The sequence below is a fragment of the Cygnus olor genome, chromosome 24 (genome assembly GCF_009769625.2).
Source record: "Cygnus olor isolate bCygOlo1 chromosome 24, bCygOlo1.pri.v2, whole genome shotgun sequence".
NCBI classification, from domain to species: Eukaryota; Metazoa; Chordata; class Aves; order Anseriformes; family Anatidae; genus Cygnus; species Cygnus olor.
The window spans coordinates 2,748,540-2,772,735 of record NC_049192.1 but is presented as its reverse complement, the minus strand read 5'-3'; the positions used below and the strand labels follow the sequence as shown (position 1 = coordinate 2,772,735).

General features: G+C 59.9%; 1 protein-coding gene across 1 annotated transcript; it reads right to left on the bottom strand.

Annotated features, from left to right (window-relative positions):
• Positions 1 to 9,650: 9,650 nt before the first annotated feature.
• On the bottom strand, positions 9,651 to 20,436 carry NUAK2 (NUAK family kinase 2). Its single transcript, XM_040536061.1, has 7 exons — positions 20,207 to 20,436; positions 15,549 to 15,669; positions 14,306 to 14,457; positions 13,345 to 13,410; positions 12,123 to 12,242; positions 11,847 to 11,979; positions 9,651 to 11,769 (listed from the first exon to the last, which is right to left on the bottom strand). The coding sequence occupies exons 1-7, from the start codon at positions 20,396 to 20,398 to the stop codon at positions 10,637 to 10,639; spliced, it is 1,917 nt and encodes a 638-aa protein (XP_040391995.1). The 5' UTR covers positions 20,399 to 20,436; the 3' UTR covers positions 9,651 to 10,636.
• Positions 20,437 to 24,196: the final 3,760 nt, after the last annotated feature.

The following is a 24,196-nucleotide window of genomic DNA, read 5'->3' as shown; positions in this document are numbered from 1 at the left end:
TAATATATCTCCACACACACACGTATATAAATATATATATATATATATAAGATACATGCACAGTCAGATCCTCCTCTGGTGCAAATGGGTGCAACTCCGCCGACGTCGGAGGCACTGAACCGGTTTGCCTCAGCTGAGAATTTGGCCTTTAGCATTTCTGTCCTGCTGTGTGGGGGGCTGGTAGGGCACCCCAAAAGGGGCAGGGGTGGCTGCATCCCCTCTCGCGCTGGCACACCTGGGAGCGTTTGGGCCACCAGGTGGGCACCGGCTCAGTGCGTCCGCAAGGAGAGAAGTGGAGGGGACCGAGGCCGGAGGAGAGCTGTGCTGGGAGGTAAGCCTGCTCTGTTTCTGAGCCCAGCAGCACGTTGGGTTTCAGCTGCTTTTGTTGACCTGGGAAGACGGCGAATGGAGCCGAGCTGCAGCTGAGCAAACACAGCGGGGAGGAGGCAGCGGTGGGGCTCCGGGGGTCCCACGGTGCCCGTGGCCGGTGGATAGACCCCGCTGCCAGGCATCCCCTGCGCCTGCTGGAAAGGCACCCGGGGGGTGACACGGGCTTGGTACGGAGCCCACACGGGCAGGGGACACCCAGAGAGCACACAGACACCTCCCGCAGGGGACACCCTGGGCACATCCTGGAGGGAGCGGTCACATCGCCGCGGGCTTCGTGTGAGCAGCCTGGGCTTGGCCAGAGCTCTTTCAGGGTACACAGCTGGGCAGCCTGCCCTTACCCCGGGTCCAGCCGAGCCATCTGCTCGGGGTAAACGCTGGAAGGGAGCCCAGGAGGCCACCACCTGTGCCTGTGTCCCTGCAGCCCTGGGCTTGGTGATACAACCAGGGACCAGGGCAGGGGGAGCAGCGTGAATGAGAGGTGGAGATGGGGAGAAGGATTTATCTTCCCAAAAGCACCCCGCTGCAAAAGGGCGTCACATTTCTGATCCGCCACCAGCTCAAGCTGTCCCCATTCACTCCCCCTTTGTGCTTTCCAGGTATTTTAGCAGCCCCCAGACTTTTGCCGCCCGTTCCCCATTCCCACACCGTGTTTCTCCCGTGCCTCGTGCTCACCTGGTGCGTTTTCCTGCCTCCTGCCCCATGGTTGCACATCCCATCACACACGGGCAGCGACACCCAGCACCCAGCCCGGCTGCACCCCAGCAAGGCATGGGCTTGCATCAGCACCAGGGCACCACTAATTACCTGGGGAAAAAAAAAAAAGGGCAAAAGAAGTGAATAATTGAACTTTTCAGGTCCGAGCTCTCCAAGCCCAGCTCCCTTGGCTGCGTGGCTCTGCCCCAGCACCCCGGGGGGACGCAGCCCCCTGCGGGGGGTGCAGGATGCTCGCTGCCCCCTGCCCTCCCCGCTCCCCCCGGGGGCTCTGCTCTGGGCCCTGGGGAGGCTCCGGGGGCTGCGGCCACAGGGGGGCCCCCGGCAGCCGCCGAGCGACCGGAGGCTCTGGGGTGTGGGGGGTGTGGGCGCATAGGGAGGGCACCCACTCAAGGGTGCTGGGGCAGGGTGGGGGCCCCTCACCCAAATTAGCCCGTTAACCCCTTCCTGCCCGCAGCAGGGCCAAGTGGATGCGGTTTTAGGGGGTAGGAGCCCCATCACCCTCGCCTCGGCTGGCACCGGCGCAGCACGGGACACCTTGGGGCATCACGGTGCTGTGTCCTGGACGCGGCCAGCCCCTGAGAGCTCTGCAGCCTGCGAAGCGGGGTCCGAGCTGGGTGTGCCCACAGCTCCGAGGGCAAGGCACCCACTCGCTGGGTGCTACCACCGAGGGTGCAGCCGCTGGCCTGGAGAAAAGCCCCCCCGGCAAGCTGCTGTGTGGTTTGGGGTGCACTGGAGGCTTCTAGGAACCGTCTCCAGGGACTTGCTGGGGCCAGCAGGGAACCGGGGCAGAGCCAGCATCATCCCCATCGCCTCTCACCGCCTGGCACCAGCCACGTGCCCTGCCGAAGTGCCGCAGAGCAAAGCCACAAACCCTCCAGGGCCACCATCTCCCAGTCCCCAAACTCCAGCCCTGGGGTCCTCCCTGCTGTTTTCTGCCCCCACTGTCTCAGGGGGTATTTGAGGACCTCTGAGACATCCCATTCCCAGCTGCCTGGGCTCCCCACTTTCACACCGTCTCATTCGGGGAGCAGCAGGACCCGTGGGCTGTGACATCCCCACTGCCCCTGCAGCATCCCCCCGTCCTCCAGCCCTGGGCGCTGGCCAAATCCCCGCTCTGCTGGCACCCGGGGCCTGCTGGCACCTTCCCCTGCCCAGCCAGGGGGAGGCAGGAGCCAGGAAATGCCGCGCCGGGAGCCAGGCGCTGCCGGTGACATCGGTGCCGGTCACAGGGACAATTCCCGCATGGCGTGTGCAGCCCGCAGCTCCCTGAGGACTCGCATTCTCCGAGCGGGCACCGGCGTAGCGGGGCCGGGCGGGCTCATAACGGCCCCCTTTGTGCCGGCGGGAGGAGAGGTGAAGCTTTGACGTCAGCCCGGGAGGAATTCCTTAATGCCATTCAGGCCTCCCTCGCCCGCCTTGCTAATTGCGTTTTATGTAATAGCTGCAGCTGGGCTCCCAGGCCGCTACTGAGGGTGGGAGAAGGCAGGGTGAGGGGGCAGCGGGGGCCCAGCCGAGCCCGAGCCGTCAAAAATGGGGACCCCCATGGGGCGAGCACCGCACCAGAGCCAGGGTGCCCTCCTCTGCCGTGCTCTGCCTCGTGTGTGATCGCTGGTCAGCACGGCGAGCTGGCGAGAAGTAATAACAATAAATTGTTTGGGATCGAAGGGGTAATTGCACTTAATGGAAATGATCGAGGCGGTGATTTATCTTGTTATGCCAGCAGGTTTCCAGCTGCACAAGCTTGGTCAATAAAATAAAGTATTTGCTGGTGGAGCTCCCAAACGTCCCCACAGCATCCCCATTGATCCGGGTGCCTCTCTGCGTGCCCAAGGAGTGCCCGAAACCGCACCGGAGGCTGCTCCCTCGTGCTGAGACCTGCCGAGCACCCGAGGCGCTCGCCTTGTGTTTCGGGATGCCGCTGGCGTTGCCTCGCCCCGACTTGTGCCACCCCGCTGCAAATGCCCCAGCACAGGGGGACTCGGTGGCTCTGCCTGGCTCAGCAGCCTTCCTCCCGAGGAGGAGGAGGAGGAGCAGGGGGTCTGGGGGCAGCTGGCAATCAGCAATGGGAAAGACGGCGGGACCCCAGACGTCCCCTCCCCCTGCCCGCTGGCTTGGCCAAGCTTAGGCTGTAAAAAGAAAGAGCTGGTACCAAGGATAACATGCTTTGCATTCCTGCGCTGTCTCCGGGGGAATTTCGCCTGATCTACATGAAAAATACTCGCTCCCCCCGAGGTCAAAGTGTCTGGAGGAAAAATTTCCGAGCGGAAAGGCTTAAAGCAGGGCGGAGGGGAGCCACCGCCGGCCGGCGGTCTGGGGCGCTTGGGTCTTACCCTGGCGCGAGCGTTGGTGGCCGCTGGCTGCGCAGCCACGGCTGGTGACAATGCCACCGTGCTGGTGACAATGCCACCATGGCCAGCACCCACCAAGGCTGCAGGAATGGGTGATCGCAGCTGCCTGTGACTCTGTCCTGCCGCCCTCGCCCCCATCCTGCTGCCCTCGCTGGGGGATTTCTGCCTTCTCCCACCTGCAGCCCCTCTCGGCTTTCCCGCAGCCGGGGAAACGGGACGATAACCATAAAAGCTTTGAATTCCCAGCCTGTGAAGTTTGCGGGCTTCCTCTCTCTTTCTTCTCCGCCGCCCTGATGTATCGCTCACACCTGCGCAGGCTGCGAGGGGACAAAACATCAAAAAAGCCACAAAGGCCGGGGGCTGCGGGGGGCTCGCTGCTGAGCCCGCATTCCTCCCCTGCCGCCCACTCGGGGCTTTCTCTTTCAAGCGTCCCCAGTGCATCGGGGTGCCCGTCCTGTGTGGGGCTGTGCTTTGGGGCAGGGAGCGAGGGGAATGGGGCAGCGGCGGGGAGAGAGCCGCTGCTGGCGCCGGGAGCCAAAAGCACTCAGCAAAGCCCCATTTCCTCTGAGTCACCGCAGTTGAAACCTCAACCTGCGAGCCCCAAATCTCACCGTGAGCTCACGCAGCCGCTGGCCCCAGTGGGAGCTGGAGCCGCGGGCAGGCAGCAGGGCGCGGGTGAGCTCCGGTGCCGCCTGCCCACGCCGTAACCCTGGTGCGGTGCCGGGAACCGGCTGGTTTCCAGGCTGTTGCAATCTGTCCTCGGGCTCTCGGGCAAGGCAGGCGGTTCTGCTCCTCGGAGGGGTGAGCAAATCCCCTCCAGGTGCTGCCGTCACCCTGTGGGCTCTGACTTTCGCCCTCCCGGAGCTGCTGCCCTCGGCTGGAGGCTGGGGCTCGGCTGCACATCACCTGCGGGCTGCCCAAAAGGCACATCAGCACCCATCGGCCTCGCCGTGGGGCAGCTCCTGGTGACACTGGGCTCTGGAACTCGTGTAGACCCAGCAGCTCGTGCCTAAGGATGGAGAGCACGGAGAAAGCACCAGGACTGCGCCCCAGCGAGCGCCGTGGTGCTGGGCACAGCACAAAACAGAGCCCCGCAGGATCCAGCCCCTCTTAAGCTCATGGCCAGTCTGACGATTTAATTGCACTTTTAATAATAAATACATTTCTGGGGTTGGGGGAAAGAAAGGCTTAGGGAAGAAAATGAAAAGGAATTTAATTAAGGGCAGTGCTGGGAATGTCTCTACCACAATAAAGATAAGAAGGATCAATTGCTTCTTCCTAGGATCAAAGAGAGGGCTGGAGGGGGGGGGAAGCAGTGCTGTCGGGAGGGTACAAAGTACAGCGGAGGGAGGGGAAGGCAGGGAGAGAAAGGCACACAAGAGAAAGCAAGAGAGAGACAGCTAGATAAGATTAGACAAATAATTGATGCTGCAGATCCCCAGAGGCCACCAGGACCCACAGGTCGGCCGGGGCATGCTGGAGCTGATCCCTTGGAGGTGGGAGAGGGGGGCTCCGTGCTGCCCCTTGCCCAGTGAGGGGAGAAGCAGGGGCAAGGAGCTGAGGACTGGGGCCGCTGGTGCCGTCCCACCGCTGCCGTGCCCTCACTGGCACCGCTGCGCCCAGCTCTGCCTGCTCTGCTTCTCGTTTGCGATGCAAAACCTACAGCTTTCCCAGGCTTCGGGGTTGGCAAATCCTCCAGACAGGAGCTCTGCAGATGGAAGCAGAGCTGGTGTGCCCCCCTCATCGCAGCTCTGCCCGATGTGATGCCTGTGGGACACAGAAACGTGGGAGAAGTGGCTCTCACAGGACACAATTACTACAAGGAGCGGTTCTGCACCTTGCTGTTGCAGCACGGCAGAAGGCTCAGGGTCACGTTTCCTTCTGGAGGCTCCCCCGTGGCCAGCAGCTCTGCTGTCCCCATCCCCATCCCCATGTCCCTGGGCACCCTGCCCCACCACAGCCACCCTCCTCCGGCCCCTCGGCTGCTTGCAGAGCGTCTCGCACAGCGCGGGGCACATCTGGGGTGAACCCGTGACACAGCAGTGACTCAGGTGGCCCTGGGGACACGGAGGTGTGCAACACCTTCTGTCACCGCCGCATCACCGCGATGGCATCCCCACAGCATTGGGGCAGCCCGGGCAAGCATCCCTCTGGCTGGGCACGGCCCCAGTGTGCAGGGGGAAGGCAGATCACGACCAGGCTGCCCCCCAGCACCACGGGGTGCAAATCCTGGCCATCGGCCACCAGCTGCCACCAGCCTCTGGTGGCTTCTTCTGTCCCCTGCTCCGAGCCATGCTCAGCCCTCGTCTCAGAGGGGAAGGAGAGCAGGGCTGCGGGAACTGCAGGGGAGGGGGGTTCCCAGCCCGTCTGGTTGCCTACCCATGCAAAGAAGCACCCAGACAGGTTTTTGGGGAAGGGCTGGAGCTCTGGGTCCCAAATCTGGGAGGTTGGTGCCCAGCCAACCAAGGCAGCTCGGCAGATCCAGCTAGGCACCACTTTGCATCTTCAGGCACCCAAGTAACTGTGGGACTCCGATTCCTCCAGGTATGAAACGGGGCCGCTGATACCCATCTACCTGCAGGACCCACCGCAGAGCTGCCAGGAGCCCTGATTCTTGCTCACACTCTTTGCATAGGCTGGAACGCCGTTTTGCATGGGTTGGGACGCCCCTGCCACGTTAGAGGTTACCCGGAGCAGGTTTCCCTCCCGGCTGGGAACACTGCCCTGCGTGTGAGCGGCGCTGAGCCCGAACCCCCAGCCGCTGCCTCCGGAAAAACGGGCTCCATCCTCACCTCACCCACTTTTGCAAGGAGCCGGAGCTGCGCCCTGAAAAAGCGGCTCAGCCGGCTCGGGTGGCAGCCTGGCAGCGAGACAGCACCGGGGTGGGACACGGCCCCGCCGAGCCCCAGCGCTCACCGCCCCGCAGCAGCCAGGTGGCCGAGCCAGCGGAGCTCGTTCGCCGCATCCACGCGGGAGCCCCGCCAGCGTTGCGCCTCCCGCGCCTGCTTTGAGCACACAGGAAGAGTTTGAGAAGCTTTTGGGGTTTCGTTGCCGTATGGCAGCTGTCCTTATAGCCGTGCCCGGGCTCCCCCAAGCTCAGCAAGGGACGGGCAGGCTGCACGTTGTCTGGTTTGCAGGTCCCAAGAGCAGTTTCCACATCCCATCAGCTGATGGCCGGGATGAGGGGCGAGCCAGCAGCAGGCACAATGCAGTGGGAGAACCCCACAAACAGTGGGCAGGAAAGGAAAGGGAATGGCCAGGCGGCCCCCCGGCTGCACGCCGAGCTCCAGCAGTGCTGGAAGAGCCAAGCACCCTGCCCCGGACCCCCTGCGCCCCCTCCTCCTGCAGCGCTGCGTGCCTGGGGACCGCGGGGCAGCCGGGCAGGGGCACCCTGCTTGGGGACAACCCCCCCGCACCTGCAGTACCGGGGCCCCAGCAGGGTCTGGGGGTCACATTTTTTAGGTCTCGGGGTGAGATGAATTGAAGAAAGGCCGCAGAGCTGCACCATTCCTCGCGCTCCTGGAGAGTGGGATCAAAGTTTTCTCCCTTTTTTGCTTTCTCCCTTTTTTGCTTTCTCCCTTTTTTTTTTTTTTTCGGCCGCTCCAGGCTGCAGCCGAGTGCCATTGAAAACGGGAGGGCTTTCATGTGGGGATTTCTTCTCTTCTGATCTTCAAAGAAATCCAGCAATCAAACAGGTAATATCGGAGGCACCTTTAAAAAAAAAGCACCACTTTGAAAGCATCGTATGCAAAAGAAACGTCTAAACTTTGTTGTGTTAATTGTTCTGGCACTCAGAGCTGCTCCACCACGTCTCAGAAATATCGCTGGCTCCAGGCCCGCGAAGCGTCAGACAGACAGGATCACCAAAGCAGGAAACCTGGGGGGGGGGGGGGGAAACCCAGACAACAAATTAGGAGATTTTGGTGAGAAAGAGCGGCGGCGAGGCTTTATCAGCACAGTTTGGGTGATGACAGCAGGAAGCTGATCTGAAAACCCACAGGGACGCGTTCCCTCGCTGCCAGCCCTGCCCAAGGGGTGACGTGCTTCAGCTGCAGGCTGTCCTGGGGGGGGCCCAGCACCCCGGCAGGGCACGCAGCTCCCCTCCCACGCCGCGTCCCCCAGGCCTGCTCCGAGCCCCAAATTTGGGCTCAGCGCATCCGGGCTCCCAGCACAAGCCCGGGCAGGATGGGGCCGGGGCTGACTCACGTCGGCAGCGCCTTTCCTGGGCACAGCACGGCCGGGAGATGCAGGGGCCACTTGCTCCCCCCTGCACCCCAGCGCCCTTTTCTCCCCTCTCTTAGCCCCCACGGGCCCTGAGGATGCTCACAGATATTGCACAGGTTTGTGGCTCCCACAGCAGCCCCAGACGAGCTGGGGGTGCTGCTGTGTGCTGGGGCAGGGTGCAGCGCATCCAGGTGTGGGGGACCCCAAGCCCAGCACCCGATGGAAAATCCCCACACCCGATCTCAGAAAGGTCCGCAGCCCATTCCTGGGTAGGGGATGTGCCAATTGCCCCGGTAAGAAGCCAGGACCCCTAAAGATGACAGCAGGAAGGGGTCCAGGCTGCACCCCATAGCCACAGTGCTCGCTGTGGGCCGGCTTCGCCCGCGTAACCCCCCCGGTACGGGCAGGGAAAGCTCACACTAATTGTGTAAATCCGCAGAGATTTGCATTGTGATTGATTTCTGTGATTTTTGCATTGTGATTGATTTCTGCACTGTGATCCCAGCACACCAGATCCAGCATCGCCCCTTCAGCTTGGGCTCTGCCAACACTTCGCTGCAGCCGGCAAATTCGTCTTTGGGTGTTTCTCCCGGGTGCCTGGGAAAGGTGCTGAGCGCTGCCTGGGAGGCAGAGCCCCTCGCCCACGTGCGGCTGGGGAGGGGGCTTTGCCAGGCAGCTCCCAGGAGCCTGGGAGGCAGGGGGGGAGCTGGGGGGCTGCAGATCAGGAGCAGCTGCTTGGGATGAAAGGCCTTAATAGAAGGGGGCCGTTAATAACGGAGCGGAGGCAGCAGGGAGCAGGGCTAGGACTGAAAGGGCCGTTCCCAGGGGCACGGGCACTGCACGGGGAGGGGGCTGCCGTGGGCGAGGAGACACCAGCCGGGATGGGGACGGTCACTGCAGCCCCCTGCCATCGCTTCTGAGGTTTGCTGCTGGGGCTCTGCCCCCTCCACAGCTCTGGGAAGGCGCTGGGGGAGCACTGCCCCTGCCCTGGGCTTTGTGGGGGCTCGGGTCACAGTGAGGGGGCTCTGCGGGAGGATCCCCCTCTGCCACCAGCTGGGACACGCGTGGTGGTGCGGTCACAGCAGGCCTCGTGGTGCACACCCAGGGGTGCCACAGCTCAGCCCAGCTCTAAAATTATCACCTGAACCTTTCCTTGCAGCCCTGCAATGGGACTGCAGCACCCAGGGATGCTCCAGAAACCAAACCCAAAAACGGCTGCTGAAAACCTGCCCTGTCCCTCAGCAGCTGTCCAAAACCTCAGCCCGAGCTGAGCGCTGCCTCAGGGTGCTCCTGGCATTGTGAGGGGCTCTGCCCTCGCACCCATGGGTGCCGTGGACCCCAGGCAGAGCCTTGGCAGGCAGGGAGCATTAGGACTTTGCCCTGGCTGAGCTGGATGGCTGGTGGTTTAAGCTCTCTGCTGGCCCTTAAATGGGCCTGGAAGCACGTGGGGAATGCGCAGCAGGGGGCAGAGCGCAGCGTGCCCCCCATGGCTTCAGTGGGGGCCTGGCACACAGCCCCCCCCCCCAGCCATCCCTCGTGGCAGGGACCTGAAATGCCTCCTATTTACTCGGGTGGAAACGAGAAATTGTTATAGTGCTTTGTAGAGCAATGAAAGCACTTTCAGTGCCGCAGAAGGGGACAAAGGAAGCTGGGGGGAAAGTGGCAGAGAGGAGACCCCCCAGGGAGCTGAGGGGCACAGCGGAGCTCTGGCTGCTGCGCCCTGTTACAGACAGCACCTGCAGGCACAGCAAGATGAGACGCAGCTCTCCGGGGCCAGATCCTGCTGCCAAAGCTGCTCCACAAATCTGAACCTGCACAGCATCAGCACCATGAAAGCAGGGAAGGAGCTTGGTTCTCCCCGTGGCAGGGGCTCAGCACCCCACAGCGCTGGGGGGAGGCACCCGCTGAGGGTCACCTTTGAGCATCCCCCCGACACACCGCACCGGAAGAACAATCAAGACAACAACCAGCATCCACCTTTTGCTTTTAATTTAATGGTTTTCTCAGAACTAATTTGTTGGAAGGGGAAGGGAACGGCCAGCAAACACAGCAGATGGTGCAGAGCTTTGACTCGCAGCACACGAGCACAGCCCAAACACCTCTGCCCCCCACAAAAATATTGGGTGGCTGTTACTGAGCCAGACAAATCCAGTGCTGTTGAAGTTAAACATTAACCTCAGACAAGAGGCAATAAATAAAGCAGTGCCTTACAAAAGGCACCTTTTTTTTTTTTCTCCTTTCAACACTAAAAATTGACGTTGGCATCAGAGCACATTTTCAGACTGTGGTTTCGGCTCCAGCCAGACCCAGATTTCCTGCAGAGCCAGGGTTTTCCCCTTCTGTGTGCAGGACAAGGCCCAGGCCCACAGCAGCATCAAAGCACACACATTATTCCAGTTGGGTTTCTCAGGGCAGGAGAGGGAAGGGCTGGGGCTGGACCCCATTGCCAGCAAACCCAAAAAGCCCAGACCGCAGCCAGGACAGCACCTCTCAGCCTCCTGCCAGCACCCTGCTACATCTCTAGCTTGGTTGAGGTATATCACCTGCCCTATCCGTTAACTTGTGCAGCCAAAAAAAAAAAAAAACAGTGCAAAGAAAAAGAAATCCCACCCCCCTGCTCCTTCCCTCCCATGAGATGAACCTGCCTGGGCAGCAGGGAGGGGTCCAAGCACCCAAAGTGCCTCTGAGCCAGCTCCGGGAGCACCCCCAGACCCCGGGGGGGCTGCTGGAGCAGCTCAGGGCTTTGGTCCTGTTATATCCCCTCCCATGGAGATGTGCCCAGACCATCCCCCTCCCCACGCTGCAGCCCCTCCAGTGTCCCACAGCCACCGCGGCTCCCTCCCTGCGCATCCCAGCGCCTCCCCGGGGCTGCGAAATAAATACGTGGGACACAGGGCAGCGGCAGCAGCCCCGGGCTGGGGGAGCCTGGTGGGGACACGTGGGGTGGCCACAGGGGGTCCTCAGCTCAGCTTGAGGCTGATGGCCACGGCGTGCCGGTAAACCTCGGTGACGTTGTCACAGCTCTCCAGGGAGAAGCGGCTCTCCCCCAGGGCGCTGGGGCAGTGCGTCATGGTCCAGCGGCGCAGCCGGCGCCCTTCATCCGCCTCCTCCTCCTCCAGCCGCAGGAGGCTGTCAGCAGAGACGCAGCCCCGCATGCCCACGCTGCTGGGGGGGACACGGGTGGGCAGGTCAAGCTGGTCAAAGGACTCAGTGGAGAGGATGCTGTCCTCGCTCACAGCACTGGCTGGGCGGGTGCGGGGGGCCAGGGGGGCTCTGGGCAGGGACACCTCGCTGAAACACCCAAAGCCCTGCCCCGGGGGGCTGCCTGGCTCGGTGCTGCTGGGGGAGTACTTGCTGCTGTGCTTGAGGATGCCTTTTCGGCCAGTGGGGAGGCTGGGGGGGGGCTGATCTGCAGAGGGGCTGTCGGCAAACACGCTCCCATCAAGGTCCAAGCTCCCTGTGTCCAGAACATCCCCGGACTCGCAGCACTCCAGGGATGAGTAATAGCCCGACTCCCTCTTGGGGGGCTTTTTGAGGATTCCCTTCTTGGGCACAACTGCAGGTACAACGCTGCTGCCCTCGCTGCCAGCCAGCACCTCTGGGGACAGGATGTGGATCAGAGCCACGGCAGCCGCTTCTCCATCCTCGCTCTTCGCCTCTCCCAGAGGAGCTGCCGGTAGAGGGCCAGGCACCTTCTGTTCGCAGGAGTTCCTCTTCTTCAGGATGCCCTTGGGCCGCTTGAGGATGGACTTGGAGGGGTTCTCCGGGGCCAGGGCCACCTCCTGCAGCACGTGGGAGACGTCGTTCTCCTTCTTGGACTTCTTGAGCGAGCGCTGCCGCTCCAGGGCCACGCCGGGGATGTGCTGCTTGAAGAAGCAGCGCACCTTGGAGCTGTTCTCAAAGAGGGGCCGGGAGGAGCGCCGCAGCCACTCTGCCACCGTGGCCAGGGGGGACTCGCTCTCCCGCAGCATCTCCTGCTCCCCAAGGGGCACTCTGTAGCCCCAGTTGACCCACCAGTGCGTGGCGATGTCCTCGATGGTGGCTCGACGCTCTGGGTTCACCATCAGCATCCACCGGATCAACCCGCAGGCATCTGCGGGAGAGGCAGGTCAGGCACCGGCAGAGCACAGAGCAGGGGGGGACCACGCAGGGCGGTGGGGGTCTGCCTACCTGACAGGTTGGTGGGCTCCCGGTAGTCTCCGTTTGTGATCTGCTTGACCAGAGTCTTGTAGTCGTGGCCATCGAATGGCATCGTGCCATGGACCAGGATGTAGAGGAGAACGCCGAGGGACCAGCTGTCCACCTGCCACAGGGAGAGGTGACCCTGGAGGGGGGCAGCAGGACCAGGCCACCCCCCCACCACCCAGCCAGAGGCTCACAGCAGCTCCTGGGGTGCAGAACAGGGCTCACACCACCCCCCCAGATCCCCTGGGAGACACAACGTACCTCCGGGCCCTTGTAGGGCCGCCCGTTGATGATTTCAGGAGATGCATAGAGAGGACTGCCGCAGTATGTCTGCAGAAACTTGTCCTGCTGGTAAACGTTGGACAGGCCAAAGTCTGCGATCTAGAGAGGGAAGTTCACGGCCGTTATTAGCACACAGCAAAGTTCCTGATTGCAGGTGGAGCAGCACAGCCGCATGAAACTCTCCAGCTCTGGGCTTGGCTGAAACCAGTCCCCCCTTGTCACCCCGGGTCTTGCCCTCACTTTGGGCACCCTCCTGATGTCCCTGGGGAGCAGCAGCATCCCAACCTTTCCCCTTGCCTTTCTCCTCCTCCAAGAAAGCTCATCACAGCCTCCTGCTCCCAGCTCTGCCCCTCCAGCCCCATCACCCACATGCCATGAGTGGAGGCAGCTGTGGAGCTGTGCTTAGAGGGAGCATCACAGGGCCCTGCTCCAGCTCATTCACAGCCACCAGAGGCTGCTTCACTCCTCCTCTGCCCCAGCTGGCACACAGGCATTCATTGTGCTCATCACATGTCACCTCTCAGCGAGCAGAAGGTAGTCTCTGCTCACGGGGTTACCCACTAGAGATAATGCCCAAACCTTTCATCTCCAGCCACACCAGCCCCGGGGAGGCAGGCATGGCCACAGTGCTCCGGGACAAAGGGAGCAGCACTGCCAGGGCCAACAGCACCCGGCTGTCCCCTGCCTCCCCGTGCCAGCCCAGCCCCGTGCTTACAGGAAGCAGGGCTTGCACTGGGAGCCGTCCCACCCAGCCCGCCTGGGTTTGAGCTCAGCATTCAGACTTTGCCCTCTTATCAGCTGCCAAATAAACACTGGTGGCTTTAACAGCCGGAGCTCGGGCTCTGCCTCTGCAGCCTTTGCCCTGGCAGCCAAAACGGGGATTTGGGAACCCTCCTGGTCCCCATCTCTCGGGCTGGCTGCCTCGCTCCGTGGCAAACAGCGGCACAGGCGATCACAGCAGCCTCTGGGCCAGCAGAGCCTCCCCAGGGAGGTGGGGACCAGGTGCCCCAGGGGATACAGGGTGTCACAGGCACCCCCAGCCCTGCTGCCCTGGTCCCTCTGGCCCCAGAGACACCTCCAAGGGATGGGGCAGGAGCAGTAGCACAGGCACCCCAAGAAGCTCCTCAGCCAGGATCAGCCCCCAAAACCAGGCAGCATCCCTCCCAGCCCTAAGCGTGGCCAGGCTCCACCAGCCCCTCACCTTGATGTTCCCATTGGCATCCAGAAGGATGTTCTCCAGCTTCAGGTCTCTGTGCACGATCCCGTTCTGAAAGGGAAGACAGAGCCGGGCTCAGTTTGTGGTGCTGGAGGAAGGGAAGGTTGGCACGGGGAGGTCACTGCCATTCACCCGCTGGCACAGCGGCGACTGCTCGGGCGTTCACGCAAGTCACAGCAGTGAGACAGCAGTAAATAACCCCAGGTGCGTGGATGAGGATAAGCTGGAAGCCACGTCCTGAGCTGGGTGCTACCAGCAGTGCTTTACCCACCACAAGCCAGCACTCCACACCTGACTCCTGCGCCCTCCCCAGCCACGCACCCACCGGTTCCCACTCCCCAGGGCGAGCCCAGCTCTGGGCTTTGCTGGGACCTGCCCAAGCAGCACCCCGAGGTGCTCCGGGCTCAGGAGGTGCCCTGCAGCCTCCCATTGCTGCTGAGGGCAGGCAGGTTCCCAGGGCTGAGGATGACCCATGCGAGACCCCCAAGTATCCCCAGGGAGACACCCGGGGTCCTTGCAGGGCTGGCAGAGCCCACCCGCAGCCCCACAGCCCTCTCCCAGGGGACGAGGTGGTGACCCAGGGCTGGGCCCGCAGCCCTCGCACACAGCCCTGGGCGTCTCCCCCGCCGCGGGTGGGACGGGGTTTGGTCCTGCCAGCGGGGTTAGTCAGCCCAACTGTGCAGCAGCCGCTCAGCGAGACTGAACCTTTCCAAAACACTGCTTGAGCACTTCAAGGGCCGCCATGCCCTTCAGATAAAGGGGCAGGATTAACCCCACCTCCCAAGAAAGATGGGCGAGCTGCTCCCACCTCCCAGCCCCGGGCAGAGCTTCTCTGCCACATCCATGCCCAGCTCCAGCACCTCTGCCCGCAGCACCTGGATCCGGCCATGCTGAGCCCAGGGGAACTGACCTGCCCCAATCCCCCCAGGAACGCAGCCCCACGCACCTTGTGGCAGTAGTAGACGGCCGACACGACCTGGCGGAAGAAGTGGCGTGCCTCCTGCTCCGTCAGCCGCTGCCGCTCGCTGATGTAGTCATACAGGTCCCCCTTGCTGGCGTACTCCATCACGATGACGATCTTGCTGCTGTTCTCAAACACTGTGCACAGACGGGGAGGGGAAGCCACAGGGCATCAGGGGGGTGCTTGGAGCCGAGGGACTTCATCAGCTCCTGCCTTTTAATGACCAGAAGCCCTGACCGACCCCAACACGTTGCTTGTCCCCCTTGGTCTGGTTTGCAGACCAGGAGGTGTCGGGGTTTGTGCTGCTCTGGGGTCAGATGGGGATGGCTGGAGCTACCAAGGGGCCTCCTGCAGCCCATGCAAGGCTGGGCTCTGATCCTCCAGGAGGAGACTGGGACACCCATTCTTCCCTAAACAGAAGCTTCCCTTCCTGCTTAGAGGGAAGGGGTGAGAGGCATGGCCGGGTGGGCCATGCCCCAACAAGGCTCCAGCTCAAGCCCCACGCAGCGTGTTTTCCTCCTGTTTGCAGGCAGCTACCTCGCTACTTCTGAGTTCCAGCGCCAAGCGTGACTCAGCCCTCACAAACAGCATGCGAGCTGCCAGGCAGCATGCTGTTGTTGGGAGGACAAAAGGACTCTGGATACCTCACGTACGCCACCCAGGTGGCAGCAGCCCAGCACCGGCCACACGCACACACCGGGCACGCCGCGATAAACCCCGCGCACGCTGGGTTTGCTGCCAAAGGGCTTGGGTTTGAGCAAAGTCTGACCCAGTCAGAGGCTCGCTTCAAATCTGATTGTGTCTAGAGCTCGAGGACTTGCTTTTTGGCTGCTCTTGGCATTGTCCTGATGGCCTGCGAGCAGAGCCCAGCCCCTGCCACAGAGCAGAGCCCAGTGAGCAGCGTCAGAAGCGATACAGGCACCATGGTTTGGTTTTCCTGGGCCCCAGGGGAAGGAAAGGGAAGGGCTCCAGCACTGAGGTTAGCTCCTGCCCTGGGCTGAGAGCAGAACCGCAGGGATTTCCACCACAGGGATTGCCGCCACTTCGGTGCCAGACTCTTAAAGACGGCACAAACTTTCACGGTGTGCAGGAGGGCACGGGGCAGGTTTTGGAGCTGGTAATTCCCCGGAGAGCAGTGGGGCAGGACCAGGGGAGGCACAGCCCCTGCCAGGACTGCAGGGGAGGCCAGGGAAGCAGCTGGAAAGGAAAGGGGGTGGCGGGGGCTCACCTTCATGGACAGCGATGATGTGGGGGTGGTTGAGGGACGACATGATCTCAATCTCTCTCCGGATGTGGACAAGGTCCTGCTCATCCTTGATTTTGTCTTTCCGGATGGACTTGATGGCCACCTGCAGACAAACACACACATACAGCAGTCACCCAGATGCCAGGAGAGGACACCGCAGCTTCCCACAGCCCCCTGCAGAGGCAGGGCCCCCCCTCTTTTGGGAAGGGGCTCTCTAACAAGGGGTGAGCAGCCCAGCTCCCCACACAGGCGTGCGCTATCCAAGGGCATCACCTCTCCACAGTGAGCAGCTTAACAGCAAGCTTCATCTGTGAGGGTTTTACAGCTTCCAAGCCCTGGTGCTGAGCACACAGGGGCTGCTCACCCCCTGCAAGATCAGCTCCGAGCCCCCTGGGGCAGGCAGCACTGCCCATTTCTCCTCTGTTTGTGTGGCTTATGGGAACCTTACAGAAACCAGGTCCTAGGCTACAGCTGCTGCTGGACTGTGGCCAGAGGAATGTGACTGGCACACATGACCGGGGAGATAACAACATCTTCTTAGGGTCACAGAAATAGAAAAAACAGGTTTTGTTTTTATCACAAGTGTTTATTTCAAGGAGGCAATTACGTAGAGGGAAGGGAAAGTTTGGTGTTAAGGAGCAGATCCCGCCCAGAAAGCGCAGCACCGTGCTGCAGCCGGCCAGGGCCCATTTCACTTGGGTTTCCCAGTTATCCTCGACAAGGAAACCTAAAGGGGAGGGGAAAGAAGACTAAGTGCTGGAGAATAGATGCCTTCTAATCCTTTTTCAAAAGGGCTGGGGAGAGACAATGTGCTCCTAGGGCTGAATTTACAACTGAATCCAGCAGAACCTCTTTTCTTGTACCAGACAAGAATGCGGAACAGCGTTAATCCTGTGAAGGGACCCGCGCGGGTCTCCCAGCAACCAGCAGAGGGGCCACAGACACCCACCGGCCCCAGCCCATGCTCACAGCTGCGAGACATGCACATGGCCTCACCCCTGTTTGCTTTAGGGGAGCCCCAAACCCTGCTGCGAGACCCCAGCCCGCCAAGGAGCAGGGGTCAGGAAGCCCTGCTCCTTCCCAGCCCCACAGCAAGCAGGGGGGTGGCAGTAATGGGAGAGCTGCGTGGCCTCCATGCATCTGGCAGACTTTTTCCACCCTGACTTGCTGCTATGTTACATTTCCACCTCTTCTGCCACCAAGAAGTGCCCACCTGACACTGCCCAGGCAACGTTTTCCAGCACAGCTGCTCTAAGCAGAGCCCATCTCACACTCAGCAAGCCACCAGGTGCTAAAGCAGCAAGATCTCAGCTGCCACACCACTGTCTTGGAGCCCACACCAGCTTTAAGGGCTCAAACAGGCATGCAGGAGATGGGCTGGTTGAGTCCCTTTGGCCCCGGAGCACATCTCCGACACTTCAGGCCAGGGCAGGTTTGCCCCCTGCGCCAGCAGAGGCTGGAGGCAAGCACCCAAGCAGAATGGACTCTGACCAGGGGAGGTTCAATAACCCTGCACAAAGCAATACCGAAGGCACTTAATAGCTTCTTGAAACCCAGGTATTCTTTTCCATGACCTTTGTGCTATGCTAGCAGGTTAAAGTTTAACAATTTTCGCTCCAGCCCCTGATTACCTGACCCCCTGCAGAATGCAGGAAGCCAGCCTGCTGCCCTCCCAGGTCCCTGCTGGCCCTCTTGATTCATCTCCCCATAAAAACAACATGCAGCCCAGTAAAATAGCCCGAGCATTTTGGGGTGCGTGCAGAATGTTGCTGACTGAGCTGCTCACACTGAGCCTGGCCTCAGAGCAAGACTCACCGCCTGGAAAAAGGCAAAGTGGCTGCGAGCTCCTCAGCCTGAGGAGATGCCCCTGGCTGTACTCAGAGCCACCTGTCAGCCGCAGTTAGTGACCGCCGAGGCTGCAGCACCAGCAGGATGAGTGCTGCTCAGCCCTGGAGCCATAACAGACACAACACAGCAAGGAAAAGCCACCGTTAGGGCCTGCATCTCATGCTACAGAGACTGAACTGCATGTTTGGGGTGGGATGATTTATCCACCTGTCAATCCCTGCTGGGGAGGTTAATCCCTTGGTTTTCTTGTCCTTCCCCAGGGGGTACCGAGCAGCAGCCTTGTCCCAAGATGTCCCCTACCTAACAGGGCTGGCAGCAGGGGATCCCCTCTCAGAAAGGCAAAGGCACCCTGGAGATGAGGACCTGCAGCTTCAGGGACCAGCAGCAACACAGCCTACACCCTCCCTCCACCACCAATGCTATATGATAAAAGTTTCCTGCAGCAAACAGCCCCCAGAACTCCCACTGCGGGAGCCTGGAGAACAAAAGTACTTTCCAAGTCAAAAAGGCTTTTAATTAAAGAGTTTTTTGGGGGGCAGAACAGGTATTTTCAGCAGCTGCTGGAAGGTGCATTAAGCTACAACCCCAGGCAGCCCTTCAGAAGTTGTTCCAGATTGCAAGTGCAGCGTTTCACGCGCCATGAAATATGGATTACAACCCACTACGGAAGGGACTGGGGCTCGCCCCTTACAGGAGATCAAAGGAGACTTCACCGCCTCGGAATATTCCAGGTGCTGCCTTCCACTTGACACCACGCAAGCCCACAGATCCATTTCTGACACCGCGAGCCAGTCCCACAGGAGGTCCCGGTTTCTATTTGATTTCTATTTGACTTGGCTGCGGTCCAAGGCTCAGGAAGGAACGGCAGGCTGGGAGGAAAAAAAGGGCCAGATGCTGCCATGCCAACAGGTGCAGGAGCCAGTTTGCACCACGCATTACTGAATCTTCAAACCAAAAACAAGAGGTAGAGGAGGGAAAAAAGAGCCAGCAATTTTCCCCACCTGCTCAACATTTCAGGGGCACAAAAGTTTTCTGAGTGAGGAGGGCGCTCAGAAGTACCCACCAAAAGGCATGAGCACCATTTCACCTAAAGGATTTCTAGCCAGAAAACAAGACTTTCAGACAAAGAATGCTCACAGAAACCCCACAAAAAAATCTGGCTGATGAAGCCTGGTCTCTGCAGCCTACCAGCTGGTTAGACGTACTTTGCTCTGAGATAAGACCAGGTAGGTTAAAATTCAGAAGGAAAAGAGGAAAAAAAAAAAAAGACAGCTAGGCAGTATAATGAGATGGTTCAATATTCAGTGTATCTGACAGGGGCAGCTCCTGATCAGCCAAAGGCCAAAGCCACGTGTGGAGCAGCTCCAGCTTTACAGCCCCAGCTGGTAACGCGGGACCTGCGCAGCCCACGAGGGGTGGCAGGAGGCAGCAGTACCTGCTCTTGCACCTCGCTGTTTAGGAAGTGAAAGCCACTTAGAGAAGGAGCAAATAATGACCCGGCTCGGGATAAGCTTGAAGATTAAACAGGTCCGGAAATGCTGAGTGGTGCAAGAAAGAATTTGTGGGAAGAGGAGAGATTTGTGGTTAAGCCTCCTGTTCCTACACGGCCAGCTTGCTGCAGTACTAGTTAGTCAAGCCCTTGACTATCTTTGGAATTTATTGGAGAGGCATTGGTCTGTGTATTTAATTTGCATCATAATAGACTTATGGTACCAGACAAACAAGTCCCTGTCCTAAGGGGCTTCCTGCAGATAGGTGAGCTCTGGCAGTTCAAAGATTCCCGCACAAGTTTTGTTAGTTAGGGACAGAAAGGGAAAGCCAAGACTTCTCACCCATCCCAAAGGAAGGGATCCTCCCAGGTCAGTGGGTGGGAGACGCATTTCAAGGCCCTGATTATGCAGCAAAATAGCAGTGCCTTCAGAATCAGATAGGCTAATGGAAACAGCAAGCCTGATTTAATTAAGAGCTGTTGCATTACATGAAAACCTCTCTGATTTACAGTTGTTTTCCTTGACATGCCTCAGTGGCACGCCAGTGATCCAAACTCGCATCCCTTTTGTGCTCAGAGCATCTCGGGGGGCCCTCACTGCTGCCACGAGAGTTGGGTTGGGGGGTGAGTGCCTTTCCCAGGTCTCATCCTGCAGTGCAGGGTGCTCAGGGCTGAGCTGGGGCAGGGAAATCACCGCCAGGTTTGCCCTTTGAACGCCTGCAGCCTGCGCAAGGCCAGGGCTGCCAAACCCAGCAGCACCCTGCTTTTGCAGGGCAGTGCTCCCCAGCTCGCTCCAGCCCCCAGCCCCCTGCTTTGGGGCACCAAAGGGTGGATTTGGAGGGCTCCCAAGGGGGGATTCTGCAAGTCCTGCTTCCACACAGACCCTGGGGCTCTGCTCACACACCACTGCAGAGAGTCAACACATCACATCATCACCCCAAAACCAGGGCAAGAGGAAGGGAAAAGCCCTTGAGACTCGAGAGCAGTGTTTGCTCTTCACCGCCGTCTGCCCGTGGCCCCTCTCAGCACCCCGGTCAAGTGGGCGAGGGGCTGCAGGAGGAAGAGGAGGAGGAGGAAGAAGAGGAAGAGAATGGGGGGAGCGAGGTCCCTGGGAGCTGCCCCCAGCACCCTTAGGGGGTTCCTGTCCCCTCTCCGGGCCAAGGAGGGGCTGCACCACCGCTGCCTCCCGGTCATCAGCAGGGGAGAGCCGGGGCTGGCTGGGGGGAAGATGCTCGGGGGGGGAACCCGGGGGCTGCTCGGGATGGGGGCTGGCAAGGGAGGGGGGGACAGGAGCAGCTCTTACCAGCTTGCCGGAGCGCTCCCGAGCCTTCTTCACCTTGCCGTAGGTGCCTTTCCCCAGCGTCTCCAGGAACTCGTAGCGGTGCTTGAGGTTGTGCTTGTGGTGGTGCCGCTTCACCGCCTGCTTCTTGGGCAGCGGCGACCTGCTGAGCCCCCCCGGCTGCGGGGCGCCCCCCGGCCCCGCCGCCCGCTCCATGCCGAGCTCCTGTCCCGGCTCAGCCCGGCACGGCTCGGCCCGGCCCGGCCCGGCTGCTAAATGCGGGGCCGCCCCGCCGGCCGCGCCCCCCCCGCGCCCATTGGCCGCCCTCCCGCCCGCCCCGCCCGGCCCCCGGTGCAGAAAGGGGGCGGGAGGCGAGAAATTTGGGGGATGTGGGGGGGGTCCGGGTAGGGCTGGGGCATAAGGGGAGCCCCCGGAGCCGGGGGGAGCAGCTGTAAGGTGGGGGGAGTGGGGGATTTGGGGAGGGGGGAGCAGAGGCACCCCCCCCCCGGGAGGGTTGTAAAGGGAGTAAAGAGGGGGGTTAATGCGGGAGGGATGCGAAGGGGGTCCTGCATTGCGGGGGGGAGGGTAAAAGGGGGGTGCTGAGGGCTGGGGATGGAGGTTTTGGGGAAGGTGCTGCGGGGAGATGCTCGCACACAAAGGAGGGCCAAGGGGGTGCAGGGAGGATGCGGGGCAAAGCCTGGGGGGCTTGCACCAGGGGGTGTGGGGACACGGGGATGGACGGACGGACGGACAGACACATGCACACAGGTTTGCTGCAAGGAGCCCCAGTGCACCCAGGACTCTCTCCAAAAATAAAAATAAAAATAAAAATAAAAAAAATGGGGGACACGGCCGCCTGCTGCCCCGGTGCCCCCACACAAACCCATTTCACAGACGTTTCTGGTTAACTCTGCAGCACCTTCCCGTGTGGTCTTCTCGCCCCTGTGGTAAATCTTTGTTTGGAGATATTAAAAGAATGCAATTATTTCCCAAAGCAGCCAAAACAAAAGCTCTTGCCCAGCTCTGGCATGTGTGAGGACACACCGTATTGATCAAAGAGGCAGATAACTGCAGCATTACTCATCCCCGCACTCCGACCTGGATTTTCCCACCGCTTCCAGCGGCTCAGGGCAGACGGGGTGAGGCAGAGCAGGGGCTCGAGCGTGCAGCGAGGGGATGAGCACACCCAGCCCCGGCCCCCTGCTGCAGGCTGTGGGCCCCCGAGCACAGACATAGCGGCCGTGCCACGTCTACGTCAGGATGAGACCCAGGCAGAGGTCCTGTGCCCCCGGCTGCTCTCACAGTCTGGGTATCAGAGCGCTGAGGTTACAAATGTCCTGCTGAGCACATCCGTCCTGCGGCACGGCTGGAGCCCAGGTTGTGGGACACAGCCGTGCACTGGGCTCCTGCTCATCCCCGCCAGGGATCAGCCTCAACACTCAGCGGGCTCCAGGTTAGATACCATCGAGGCAGAGTTAGGACACGGAGGTATCTTGTATCTTGTGGCTGTGTGGAACCTCTGTTCTGCAGAAGACTTTGGGGATAACCAACATTTTGCAGATTCGTGCTGGTCCTGCATCCTCTCCACCACAAACCTGCCCCACACAGCAACCCGTGGGCAAACCTGGCTTCCTGCTTTACCATCAGTTATCTCGCACGACACGGGGGCTGGGGGGATGTCCTGAGATACTGCAGCAGGGTTGCACTACTGAATTATTTACTGTGTGGTAACAGGAGCTGCTTTTCAATCTGAAGGTAGTGAGCAGGGCCCATAGGGAAGATAAACAAGGTGTAGAAGAGATTAACTAAACTGCAGTAATTTCAATGTCAAAGTAAACAGATAGGATCCTGTTCAGGCACAGCCTGGAGATTGCAGAAGAGTGGAAGGGGAAGGAGCAGGCCTCCTGATTGCAGCAAGGCAGGCGATGTCCCTTGGCTGAGATGAAAGCTGCCGTGGCTCCCGGACAGAGCCAGCCCACACCTCTGCCTACGGAGCGATCCCCCGGCGGCTGCGGGATCGCTCGGGGTTGAGCCCACCGGCCCAAGAAGCACTCGAGCACGCATTTAGCTTTAAGCACATGTTTATTGCTCTTCTTGATTTATAAGGATGCCTTCCAGAGGCTTTTCCCTGTGATGAAAGGAAATGAAGTGTCGGGCTTGCTTCTCTTTCTGTTTCTACCAGAGGAATTCTTCTCTGCGATTCTCTGTGCAGTCACTGACACATAAGCTTAGGTATGCTTTTGTTCCAGACTACCTCAGGAAGCCTTTTTTAATGGAAATGTCAAGGGACACAGATCTAAGTCTGCTGGAATCCACTGATAAGGATCCTGTATTGCAGCAGTTAGTGGTAGCAGTAGTGCTGCTTCCTCAGCAGCGGGGAAACCCACAGAAAAACCCCTGCCCCCAGCTGCAGCTATCCTAAAGGTGGTTTCTACAGCAGCAGCCCTTTGTAACCAAGTGTCTGCTAACACCAACGTGAAAGTCAACAGGGGATTTGGCTCTGTGTCAGGGAAACCTCCTCAAAGCTAGTCTGATCAGCCCGATGCTTTGTAAGGACGGAAGCTTTATTCACCTCCAGCCTCCTATTTTCGTATTGTTATTATTATTTTTTAATTTTAAATAAATGCGACAGTGTTACCTCTATACTAAAAGCATCCGTGTCGTGGTCCAAACCTGTGTCTCTGCCATTGGGCTTGGTGTGCACAGCCTCTGCTCACCTCTGTGAGCTGCTAAGGGAATAAACGTGCCCCAGAAGACACGCTTATGGCAGCAAGCCCACCAAAAGGGAAAGGAAGGGTCCTGCCAGGCATTAAAATGCCAAAGACGACAAAGAGGCAAATGATCACCTCTGCTTAGCAGTCTTCCAGGCTGGCAGCATTCCTCACCCTCCGCTGGGTAGTGCTCAGGCAGGTGTGAAACCCATTCTGCCCCTGAAAACACAGAGGAAGCGGTTTTTGCTCTGATCTTCCCCACTGGGTGCCCCATCCATCAGCAGAAGAAGGGAAACACATTAAACAGCAATGGGAGCCTTTGGAAAAGTAATTTATGACCTATCAAATGTAATGATTACAGCACAGGCCACCTCTGCAACCCACATCTTCTGCAGCTGCCTGGGATTAAGGCAGCCTACAGACACCGTTCAGCCCTCCACTCGGTGTCAAGCTCAGCTCATTTTTCCCAGTGATCCCTCTTGATAACCCCTCGGTGGGAAGGGTTTGTGCTCCAGCTGGCCACTCTTTAGGATCACTTTGCCCAGCTCCATCAGCCCGATAAGGCTCTCGCTGCTCGGGCTGCCGGGTCCTGCCACCCCTCCTTATCACCTCCAGCACGGGCAGGGGGCAGCGAGCGGCCGCGAGCTCCCTGCTGCGTGCAGCCTCCGAGATAAGCACACGTGCTGCAGTCAGATGGAGCATGACTGCAGAAAGCACAGCTAGCGTCTCATCCAGCTGGACAGGGCAGAGAAAACTGCATCACTGGGCAGCTCTGCGTGTAGTGGTTTGCCTGGTGAGGCACGCCGAGAAGAGACAACGAGCAAGGCAAAGCTGTGCACAGGGGCGAGCTGGTTTGGGGCAGCGAGCTGGTGAAGTCACGCCAGGGTTGCAGAGGTGCCTGGGTTTGTTTTCCTGCTTGCTCCCACCAAAGCAGGCCATGGATGGCCACAATGTCTCATTGCCTGGTCTCCTTTGCAGAACGAGTGGCCCAAAGTCAGTGACCCACTGGTTTCATCATGGGAATTACAGAGGCCAGGAACCAGCCGCTTCAAAATACGAACTTATCTTGTTTTTTTAACCACATTTTCAGGTGGTGACATGGTTTTTGTTGTTATGTGGTATTTACCCTAGAAATTGCTACAGATGAGATATTACAGTGCTCTGAATTAAGCTCTAATCTAAAAGCTCGTGAATAAAAGCCAAAATGGCAAGCCCTGTTCAATGCAGCCCCTGTACCCCAACCACTGCAATACATCTGAGTCCTGCTGCTGAACCTCCACTTCTGGAAACCCCAGACAAGCAG